This window comes from Ochlerotatus camptorhynchus, unplaced genomic scaffold (genome assembly GCF_037179485.1).
Source record: "Ochlerotatus camptorhynchus isolate MF236.1 unplaced genomic scaffold, CSIRO-AGI_Acam_v1.1 ptg000443l, whole genome shotgun sequence".
NCBI classification, from domain to species: Eukaryota; Metazoa; Arthropoda; class Insecta; order Diptera; family Culicidae; genus Ochlerotatus; species Ochlerotatus camptorhynchus.
The window spans coordinates 5244852-5256663 of NW_027040929.1; the positions used below are offsets into that span (position 1 = coordinate 5244852).

Consider the following 11812-nt stretch of genomic DNA (forward strand, 5'->3'; position numbering starts at 1 on the left):
GGGTCGTCGAACTGGAAGTAGCCGGTGCTGTGTACAAAAAGCCAAAAGTTTCACCATCAGTGGTGCACGAACAGTAAACGAACTTCTGCTTCCGTACCAGACGATGGACATCGAGGAACTATCATCTTTGTACCCGCATCTGCAAGGGCTTCCGATCGACTCATACCACGGTGTTCGGAAACGGATCCTGATTGGACTTAAGAACCAGCATCTCAGCCTTCCTCTCAAGTGCCGCGAAGGCAATCTAAGCGATCCCATCGCCATTAAGACTCGTTTAGGCTGGACAGTGTGCGGTGGATGCACGGCAGAAACTGCAATCAGCCCGGTGCACTCCGTCTACCACATCGGTTCTTGCGAGGACCAACACAGTTCAGATGAGGATCTACACCAAGTCCTCAAAGATTACTTTGCGCTGGATAGCTTGGGGATTATGAAGCCACAACACGCACCTATCTCCGTCGAGGATCAACGAGCACATTCTCTTCTCAATTCACTCACGAGGTTCACAGGGGAACGCTACGAAACTGGCCTACTTTGGCGTTACGACACAGTACGTCTACCGGACAGCCGAGAGATGGCTCTACGACGTTTCCAATGTCTAGAAAAGCGTATGCAGAAGAATGAAACACTCACTAAAACGTTGAAGGAGAAAATAGTGGACTATCTGAGCAAAGGCTACATACGGAAACTATCTGATGAAGAGTTGAGCCAATCGTTTCAGCGTGTTTGGTATCTTCCAGTGTTCCCGGTGACAAATCCAAACAAGCCGGGAAAGGTGAGGATCGTGTGGGATGCAGCAGCCAAGGCATTCGGAGTATCACTGAACTCTGTGTTGCTGAAGGGCCCCGATCATCTAAAATCACTATTTACTGTGCTGATCCGCTTCTGCGAGCATCCTGTAGCTCTGACAGGCGACATACGTGAAATGTTCCACCAAGTGTTAATTCGGGATGAAGACCAGCAGAGTTTGCGGTTCTTCTGGAGAGATGAGGATGGACAGATAGCAATATACGTAATGTGCGTCATGACATTCGGTGCTTGCTGCTCTCCTAGCAGCGCCCAGTACGTGATGAACTTGAATGCTGCACGCTTCGATCAGGAATATCCAGCTGCTGTGGAGGTAATTAAGAAGCAACACTACGTAGACGACATGTTGGTGAGCGTAGACACCGAAGAAGAGGCTATCAAGCTCGCTCAAGATGTAAAGTTCGTACACTCGGAGGGTGGGTTCGAAATCCGTAATTGGACCAGTAATTCTCTGCGCGTCCTAGAAGCCTAACCTGGAAGCAACGCTGAGGAGAAGAACTTGGACCTCTCACCAGAAATGGCAACCGAAAAGGTGCTCGGGATGTGGTGGTGTACATCGGCAGATGTCTTCACCTTCAAAGTCGGTTGGGACCGCTACGATCACGACCTGTGGGAAGGCCGCCGTCAGCCTACGAAACGGGAGGTTCTACGGGTCCTCATGAGGATATTCGATCCCCTTGGACTCATTGCGCCGTTCCTAATGTTCCTCAAGATCCTGCTACAGGAAATCTGGCGAAGCGGCATCCAGTGGGATGACAAGATCGACGGCAATGCCTTCGCCAAATGGTGCTTTTGGCTGCAAGTCCTGCCCCAAGTTGAACAAGTCCGAGTAGCACGATGTTTCCGCTCTCATCTTCTTCCCGGATACCATGATGTTCAACTGCACACGTTTGTAGATGCGAGTGAGAACGGTATGGCTGCCGCATGCTTCCTGCGCTTCGATCAGGCTGGAACCGTCCGATGCTGCTTAATTGCCGCCAAAACAAGAGTTGCCCCCTTGCGATATCATTCCATTCCACGGCTCGAGCTCATGGCAGCAGTTATTGGTACAAGGCTCTCCCAAACGGTCCTCAGCTCCCTGTCCTTCAACGTGAGCAAGCGATTCTATCACTCGGATTCCAGGGATGTGATTTGCTGGCTGTATTCGGACCATCGTCGCTACACACCATTCGTTGCCTGTCGAGTCGGTGAGATCTTGGAGTCAACAGAACCGAACCAATGGCGTTGGGTTCCAACCAAGCTAAACGTCGCAGATGATGGCACGAAATGGGAGAAATTCCCGGACATGACTCCAGAATCCAGGTGGTTCATCGGGCCAGATTTCCTGCGGGAACCGGAAGAAGCATGGCCATGTCAAATAGCGAAAGGGAGCAAGACAGACACTGAACTTCGTCCCCAACGTTTCCAGCTTGAAGCGGATGGTCAAAGTAGCTGCCTTTGTGCATCGTTTTGCGGCAAATTGTCGCCTAAAGAAGCAAAAGAAACCTGTTCATTGTGGTTCACCTTCCGCAGAGGAACTGCAGATCGCCGAGCGCTACGTGATACGCCAAGCCCAACGAGAAGCCTACCCGGACGAAGCAGCTATTCTGAAATCGGTGAACGGATCGCCGAAGCCCATTCCCAAGACCAGCCCGTTGTTTAAACTGACACCCTGGCTGGACGACCACGGACTGATGAGGATGCGGGGAAGAATTAGTGCCTGTACGCTAGCCACAGAAGATGCTAAAAACCCGATTATCCTCCCACGTGACCACCACACTACCAATCTTATTATTGCACACTATCACACTAAGTACCACCACCAAAACCATGAGACCGCTACAAATGAGCTCCGACAGAGGTATTGTATACCTCGACTACGAGCGACCTACGCGAAAGTACGCTACAACTGCCAACACTGCAAAAATCATCGCGCAACCCCACAGCCTCCAATAATGGCCGATCTTCCTCTAGAGCGACTCGATGCCTTTGCTCGACCCTTCACCCATATTGGCGTCGACTATTTTGGACCAATCGAAGTCGTCGTAGGTCGTCGAGTGGAGAAACGGTGGGGAATGTTGGTCACATGCCTGACCACTCGTGCGATCCACATCGAAGTAGTACACACTTTGAGTACCGACTCCTGCATCATGGGCCTCCGAAACTTTGCAGCACGCCGCGGAATGCCCAAGACGATCTATAGTGATCACGGTACCTGCTTCATTGGCGCGAACCGCGAATTGGGAGAGGCAGCAACGGCGATCAACCAGGACGAGGTGATGAAGGAGTTCAGCGGTTCCGAGACCACCTGGAAGTTCATTCCCCCAGCGTCGCCGCACATGGGCGGCAGTTGGGAACGCCTTATCGGTATAGTGAAGCGGAACCTCATGGAAATCCACCCCTTGCACAAGCCTAACGACGAAGTGCTACGAAACCTTCTAACCGAGATCGAATGCACTGTTAATTCTCGGCCGCTTACACATGTTCCGGTTGATGATGAATCTGCACCTGCTCTCACCGCGAATCACTTCCTACTGAGGTCATCCGACGGAACGAAACCGATATGTACCCTCGATGACAGCGGAACAGCACTACGGCAGACCTGGCGAATGTCTCAGCAGCTAGCCAACCAGTTTTGGAAACGTTGGCTAAGTGACTACTTGCCGGAGATCACTCGACGAACGAGATGGTATGCGAACACGAAGCCGATAGCGATTGGCGATGTGGTGATCATCGTTGATCCGAAGCTGCCCCGGAACTGCTAGCCTAAAGGCAAGGTCATCGGAACTTACATCAACAAGAACGACAATCAAATCAGGGCGGCAACCGTAAGAACTGCGAACGGTGTGTTCGAGCGCCCTGTGGCCAAGCTGGCTATATTGGATGTACGGCGCGACGGACTGTAAGCCGATCAGAGGATCGGCGTACCCGGGAGGAGTGTTGAGTACGCCCCTGGCGCAGATGCGCACCTTCCCATCCAAGACACCTTGCCTACACAAACATCAACGCACCCAGGTATAGTACGCACCTTCTCTCCAAAGACGTTGGGCAAACGTCACGGATAAACAATTGATAGTAGGCAAAACACAAAAACATAAAACACCAATTTAACGTGCGGCATCAATGAGTTTGCGGTCTAAATTTAGTTAGTTTTTTCCGTTGTAAGTTCAAGTCATTAAATTAAATTACTAGTGTAAAATCAGCTAGGTATAATTCTATTTCTAAAATTCGTTAAAATTATTATTTACAATTAATACCTTTTCCATAGTGTTTGATAAAAACTAGTGAACTTATCATAACCTAAAATCTACTTACATCCTAAACCTACAGTAAAGGTAAAATTTATAATCTAAAATACTAAGTAAATACTTAAATCTAGATTGCTTTAGTACGGTTTATAGGATTCAGTACGGATAAATTGTTTGCTAGATTGCCTGTTACGACGGCCACCGACAAAACGAGACGATCTCGTGCGACCCGTAATTCCGATCGCTTGCAAGTGTAGCACAACGGGACTAAACGTAAGTTACAAAAGAAAATTACTAATGGACTAATATTAAGATGCAAACATGTTCACTAACGTTACATCCTTCCTGAACCTTTTTCCAGGAATATAATAATATAATTAATGAACGTAAATCCCACGTCTTCGGTAGTTCTAATATTATTGTATTGAAAATCTCCCTGCGTAAGTTGGCAAATTCCCAACACTATTAGAGCGCATTGTATGAATATTTACGCTCATTGTTCTCAAAACAAAAGAAGCACTCCTAGCGAATCCCCTTTTTCTACGTTTATCCGTAGGACGAAGAAAATCTAATGGCGTTTCAATGCGATTGGACGGAATTGAAACTCGTAGGACGAATTTAGAATCAAGAAGCAGTATTAGATTGTATACAATATCTCAACAATTTGTGACTCTTTATCAAATTCAACGGTACGTATGGAATGGTGAATAAATTTAGAAGCCATATTTGACAGAAATATTCCATTTTTTGTTCAGACCCGTTCAAAAAAGAGAGGTAAAATGCGGGTTGTGCTTAGTATGACGGAAATTGGATCAAAAACCCTACACAGGTAAAACAATGTCATTTAAAGTCAACAGGAAAGTGTTTTCATACTCTACAAACTGTATCAATACCGTATGCGTAATAATGTTTGCAGATCTCGAGTTTTTTTTTAATTTATTCGAAGGGGGGATGTTCCTCAAAGTCTTAAACTATGTTAAGCATCGATCGAGTTTCAAATTGCTCCAACTACGGCCTCCACACGCTTCCGGAATGCACAGCAGGTTCTAATAATGTAGTCTGGATCCATTTCTCTCCAGGTACGGGTCAATGTTTGTCTGAGGCTTGCTGTACTCTGTCGGATGGCAGTTCGTTCGCGAGTGAAATAAGGAAAGTTGACAAGATGGAGCCATTCGACATACTCCGGTGGCGTTTAGAGCAGGCCTTGGTCTTCATGACGCGAGTTAAGTTTATACGGATGTGATAAACTTTTTTAAAAATAACTTCTTAACTACTCGCTAGCTAAAACCGAACTTAACTTTATTTTTCAATCAAACCTAACTACAGTTCATATTGCCTATTCTGCATTTCCTCCGCTGGTGCCATCGTCCAAATTCCGTCCGTTGCCATTGTCGATCAATTTGCCTTGCCTTGCATGTTCGTAGCTGCCCGTCCGGTGTGCCGTCGTTGCCAAGTTCCAAAGTGCATGTTCAGAATCAGGTTTCCAGCCAGGTGGCTTCGGTGCTAACTCGTCTCTTTCCTAAGATTCGGTTCCGTCCGAATCAAATCTGTTGGAGAAATGTTCCTAAAGGTGTCCTCTTGAAATTTGTTGGCTGTAGCTGTTGCTGTAGTTAGTGGGATTCCTGGTGATTGGCTGTTGATGTTTACTTTGATAGTCCGTTTTCTGTAGAAGCAATATCTTAAAATGATAGAACCAATTATAAGAGGAGTGAATGAGATTCCTCCGAAGATGGCCAATGGTGACCAATGGATGCTATTTCTTGTTAGCCGGATGACTTCCAACTCCTTCCTTGTTTCCAGATGTAGCTCATGAAGATGCTCCAAGGTAATGTTCAAGATCTCATGATGTTTCTTGGCCGCAATTCCTTAAAGTGTTAGATGAATTGGGTTTCCTGGAAGTTGTTGACTTCTACCGTTGTTTATTTTTACGTAGCAGTTGTTGAAGGAAATAACGAAAGAACCGGATAAATTTCTCTCCGTTATTCCGCAATTGGATGACAGCTTAAAGCTTGATTTTGAATTTATCAGTAAATGGTGGTCATCTAGATAGATGATTTGGTTATTAGCCGGGTGGGAAGTGAAATTGCATGTTGCAGAATTTCCTCTTAGCAGTCGTGGCATGCATGTTGTATTATCCAAAATAATATCTCGTTTTCCAAAAATAACTGGTTCTACTGACTTGATTGCGTAAATTTCTTCCTCGTGGGTTATATAAAATTCGTTGGAGATGTGGATCTGTTTACTGTCGTGTATGATGGGGAACAAGCGTACTTTGTTGAAAAACCTTGAATCGAGCTTAGGCATTTTGATGATGAGAGCGATGTGCAAGTTGTTTGATGTAACCGATGTTGTCGCATAGGTCGTTGCTTCGATAGCAGTATGAACTGTTATATTCTCCCTAGCTAGATCTGCAATCAAAATGTCTATCTCTCTTTGACTTAAAATTTTTATTTTTACTAACCCTAACTTTTCTAAGACGATTGTTCCTATTATTTGCTTTAATTTTTCTAGCAAATAGTTCAAGTGAAACAAAATTTTAGTACAATATATTTCGACTTACCCTACATTGAATAGACTTATTGCTTTTTTCGTTTTGAAAATGGCCTCTTTCAATTGCGAATTCAGTTCCCGATTATTTTTTCCTGGTCGTTATTTTTTATAATTAGATTATTAATAGAAGAATTAATTACTTTCAAGTCGTTTGCGTCTGGTGTACCAGCCAAATATTTCCATCCTGTGTGTGTGTGTATTCAATCTAACCCCCACTGGCCGGCAGTGGTATTATGGAAGAAATTTGCTTACAATAATCCTTGATGTAATAATTTAAAGCAAGTTTAGTCCGGGAGTTAGAAAGCGATAGCTCTACTGCAGATTCAGCAACCCATTTCAGAATGCCTGGTAATTCACGTCCATTCCGAGGTTACTTTCACATACAATAAGCCCCGCATGTAAACACTACCGTTATCAAATGAATAATGGTACTGCAAACACACTTCCAGATTTCGAAATGTGATGTTTCGAAATCTGGCGCGTATTTAGTAATATATGGAAATGTGCATTTATGATTGATTATAAATCAGATGGATCTCACCAAATTCTGGCGCCGAAAAAGGACCGGTTTCTTCACTCGCGGTAATCGAAAAAAAATTCCGCGTTGTTTTTACAACGCAACACGACATTTTGAATCACATTCGAAGTTTTTCATTTGCATCGAATTTTTGCTTGGAAGGCAGAACGCCAGCACAAAGAAAAGAGAAAAAAATACCCGGTAAAACTCTTCTTGGAAGGAAGGCAAAGCACCAAAAACAAGCGAAATGAAAAACCGACCGCCGCGACATCACAGCAACACAGCTACTCGAACAAATTCTTGTCCCAGATTTTTCACGTTAATTACAATATCACTAATAAAAACTGCTTAAGACGTGATAGATCTTAATTTACACTTATCCACACGCGAAAACTAATATTGGTTTGATTTGGTACAATTAAAAAATATGCGAAAAACAGATGAAATCAGCGCCAGCGAAAACAAAACCAACCGTTCGCGGGCAGAGCCTACTGCGTTTTTTTCAATCACACAAAAATCCACCAGCCAAATATTTCCATCCTGTGCCTAAACTATCCCATCGTTTATGTCGCCTTATTGGGTCTATGTTTCTGAAGCAAAAATCTATTTAATTGAATTTTTCAATTATCAAGTCGGTGAACTGATTATTCTTAAAATTTTCAAACTGTAATCTGAGGCTTTTTACTTGCGATTTAATATTAGTGAGATTAAAATGGTGGATATAGTACTTGTAGTGTAGTCTAATTCGTGCGTCGCCCTGATGGAATATCAGGATTGGATTTTGTCCTACGTCTCGTATGTCAATCGTCACCTCCTGTCCTGATTGTGTTAAGATTGGAAAGAACAGTAGCAGTCTGAAAAATAAATATGAAAGCTTTGTTTAAATTTTTCTTATTTTGATATCATCCTTATGGATCCGTCGTCCACAATCTGTCGTTACGGTGCTTTTATTTACTTTAGAAATTTTGATTTTCTTAAATCGTTTTTTTATGTTTCAGTCTCTGTCGAGTTGTCTCGATTGCGTCAGTATTGTCTCCCATTGGGGTAAATTTCGTTTTCTTGTTATGGTGAGGCAATGAATTTTCTTGTGTTTGCTTTAAATTTCGATAAACTTTTTCGATAATTTCTGGTGTTCGAGGAGAAGGTAAAATTATTTCTAGTAGGGTAAATTTTGTTGAGAAATGGATGGTGGAATTGTATTTCTGAACGGATAATTGGACTAGATCAGGGACTGGTGTGTTGGGGTGCTCGGTTTAGGTGATTCTGTGAATTTCTAGGAGCGTTGAATGGCATCGTTCAACAGTTCCATTCATTTCACTCCGGCCGGTAGTTGACAAGCTCTCCCGTCATAAAGGATTTTTCTCCATCCATTACCAGTGTATCTGGTGGTTTATACTTAAGCAAAATATCCTTTATAGCTAGTGTGAGGTCAATGGCTGCTCTAGATTCTACTGGTACAACCTGAGCAAATTTTGAAAATTTATCGATATATGTAAGGAAGTGAAGGCTTTCCAAAAACATGATATCGATGTGGGCTATTTGAAATGGGGTGTTCGGGATCGGAGTTTCCTGAAGGGGAAATTTTATCGGTTTCCTGTCATATTTGCATTCATTGTAAATTTAACAGTTCAAGATGAAATCTCCCACTTTCTGGCTTAGTTTGGGGAAAAAATACTTTCTAAATATTTGTTGTCTATTTTCCTAAGCACCTCTATGTGCTCGATAGTGCTCAGTGTGCATAATGTTCCACTGTCTGTCCTCTTCCTTAACGTCTTTAAGCATGTTCTGAGTAAAACGGATTGTTAACTGTTTTCCTTGTCCAAAATTTTTTTTATAGACCTCTTGGATCTTTCCCATAATTTCTTCGTCTGTTAGCAAACCTTTAATCTTCGAACAATTGAAGTACGTTTTTAGTACCTAAAAAATAGAGTCATCGTTAATATCACTTAAATAAATTATGTTCCTATGGTAGCCTGGAAATGGGGTTTCAGTTATGATTTTGTCAGGTCCTTTTTTATAATAACTTGGTGGCGAAAAACGTTGATGGGTGATAGCGTGGATTGAATATATAAGTCATCGCTGTTGTCCGCAGAATGTTGTGTTCATGGAACAAATAACTCGGCTTAAAGCGTCGGCTACGACATTCGACTTTCCTGGTTTATACATGATTTCGTAATCGTGTTCTTCTAAATAAGCCTTCCATCGCTTTAGCTTTGCGTAAGTATTTTTGGGAGACAAAGCAAAAGTGAGAGGCTGATGGTCAGTGATAACTTTAAATTTTGCCCCATTAAGATAATTTCTAAACGTTTGAAGTGCCCAGTAGATTGCCAAAATTTATTTTTCTGGTACGGAGCATTTCTCCTCGCTGTTAGATAGTGTTCTAGAGGCGAAATTAATAGGTCTATCCTTTCCCATTTCTCCTTGCGATCAGACCACACCGATAGCAAAATCAGATGCGTCGGTCGTTAGAATGAAAGGTTTACTGAAGTCTCGATAGATAAGTATGTCGGATGATGAGTTATGCCTCAGAACATCCCGGCGGCGCAACTTGGATTGAATGCAGGCCTGCTGGGGTGAAAAGTAATCACGCTTACCGCTACACCACCGGCGCTGCTGAAATCTAAGCTGATCAATTAATTCATTTTATTTAGACATATTAATGAGTAGAAGTTGAAATTTAAGAAAATACGATTCAATATCAAATCATTGATGATGTAAGATTTCTTTAATTAATAATTTTGTTTGTTATGACAAGATAATAAGATTACAATAAAGACCCAGATAGTACGTAGAAGAAATGGATGTAATGTTGGCCTAAATGCCCATTATTTGAACAAATTTAAAAATTCAGCAATCGATTAAATTTTCAATGGCGACCAAAAATATCCATTAGTACGCTTCGTTCATCTAGATAAAATTGATAAATAACAGATTTTTAGCGATGGGCTCAATCTTAGATCCATAGGCCAACATTAGAGCCATTTACCCTATTTGTCTCACAATTATGAAGCTATTTTCCACCAGCAAAATTATAGTTGACTTTTCACTCAGATTTCAATACTTTCTATCTATTTCCTTCTGAAAATAACAGTAAAAACTTTTGTTTAACTTTGCATGTTTAGATTAGTTAGAAAATCATTACGTCTTTGCCAGATCTAGTGAATAACTCATTGTTTGTGTAGTGGTAAGCGTGATTACCTCTCACTCCAGCAGGCCTGGGTTCAATCCCAGTCGGCACCACCGGGATGTTCTGAGGCATAACATCTCTGATCACGCCTTCCTTCGGATGGGAAGTAAAGCCGTTGGTCCCCGGTTCATGAGTTGATGGGTCGATAGGTAGGATCCAGGTGTGGGAGCTGCCTTCCTGGCCTCAGTAGCATTGGTGCTCAGCACGGAAATCAAGATCGACGGAAAACAAATCAAGGAAAAAAATAACAACTCCATTATTGCTTCAAGCTTGATCGTAAGTGAGAGGTAAAGTGCGAATTGTGCTTAGTATGACTGATATTAGGTCTTAACCCTATTTGTAAAATTCAGATAAGAATTTTGTTTTTAATATTTTATCATAATACCAATTATCGTTCGATAGAAGTGTCCTTTAAAATTTGTATCGAATTTTGCAAACTTCAAATTGTCCTTTCTAATAAGCTTTTTCAAGATCTTAAAATTGCTCCAACCAGCCCACGTTCCTAAATCAACGCCATTTCTCGCAATACTAAACTGCTATCATTTCTCTTCTCTCCAATAGCAATCGATTCCACGCTGAGTAGAGCGTTCAATCACCACCACCGTCACCCACGGTCGGCAACGGTGTCATTCGCTGGAATCGATATCAATCCCGGTGGGCACAATCCATCTTGTCCATCAGCTCTCGGTAAGTGTCCACTGCTGGCTCACCATCCGCCATATGCTGAAGTAGAAAAATCGTATTAGATCGAAATTGGAATCGTTGGTACTATACATTTGTAATTTTATGACTCTGCACTAAAAATCGGTCCGACGACGGTTCAGGCCACAACAGGAGGGATTGGGAACATCAGTTTTGGTCGGTCTTCCCGGAAAGCGAAATCCCGGACCGACAGAAGGGAAAGAGAGCAATATCGTTTTATAACGCAATCCTGGGCCGGGTAGGAGTCTAGTGCTTTTTAGCTTCTAAGCAGGGATAGGTGAAGGTGTAAGGCTGTTGCTGCTGCCACTGACTTTGACTCGACTGTGAGTCTGAATTCCCGTTTCGACAGAGATTTTATGACTTTTGGGTGCTAGGACCGGGATTGGGCTCACGCGCGCCTGTGTTTGAGCTAGTTGCGATTCCATAAACTCATAAAAAATAAACTATGGCACGATATATAGTTGCTGGGTGGATGCTTGCTGGAAGGTGCATACTTCGGATCGTCTCGCAGCAGGGATCTTCTCCCAGGGAATTGAGGGAACAAAAAAAAATCAGAAATAAGTTCGACTGCTGCTGCTTCTGATGCTTTGGCAAAATCGTTTCGGCGGCCGGATGTGTTATGTTTTGGCTCGCCTCTGCAGGGTTGTTTTCCTCGGAGTACGAACCATGCTGGGTGCGTGAGACGAGGAAGAGTTTCGAAATACAATTTATGCTGCGCTTTGCACATTTCAATTCGGTGATGTGTGTTTGTGTGTTTTTTTCGCTCGGGGTTTCTCCATTTTTATGAATCCGTCGGGTGTTTTTCCTGGCATCGATTTCTCC

The 11812-nt window shown here is 42.9% G+C and overlaps 1 protein-coding gene and 1 pseudogene across 1 annotated transcript; one reads left to right on the forward strand and one right to left on the reverse strand.

Annotated features, from left to right (window-relative positions):
* Positions 1-1324: 1324 nt before the first annotated feature.
* On the forward strand, positions 1325-3551 carry LOC135711828 (uncharacterized). The gene is made up of 2 exons (XM_065234781.1): positions 1325-2109; positions 2216-3551. The coding sequence occupies exons 1-2, from the start codon at positions 1325-1327 to the stop codon at positions 3549-3551; spliced, it is 2121 nt and encodes a 706-aa protein (XP_065090853.1).
* A 1986-nt stretch (positions 3552-5537) lies between these two features.
* On the reverse strand, positions 5538-11008 carry LOC135711829 (uncharacterized; annotated as a pseudogene).
* Positions 11009-11812: the final 804 nt, after the last annotated feature.

Excerpts from the sequence above, each read along its gene's own strand:
- LOC135711828 (XM_065234781.1), top strand. The coding sequence starts at position 1,325 with ATGGCAACCGAAAAGGTGCTCGGGATGTGGTGGTGTACATCGGCAGAT. Across the intron at positions 2,110-2,215 it reads GACATGACTCCAGAATCCAG|CTTGAAGCGGATGGTCAAAG; the intron begins GTGGTTCATCGG and ends CAACGTTTCCAG.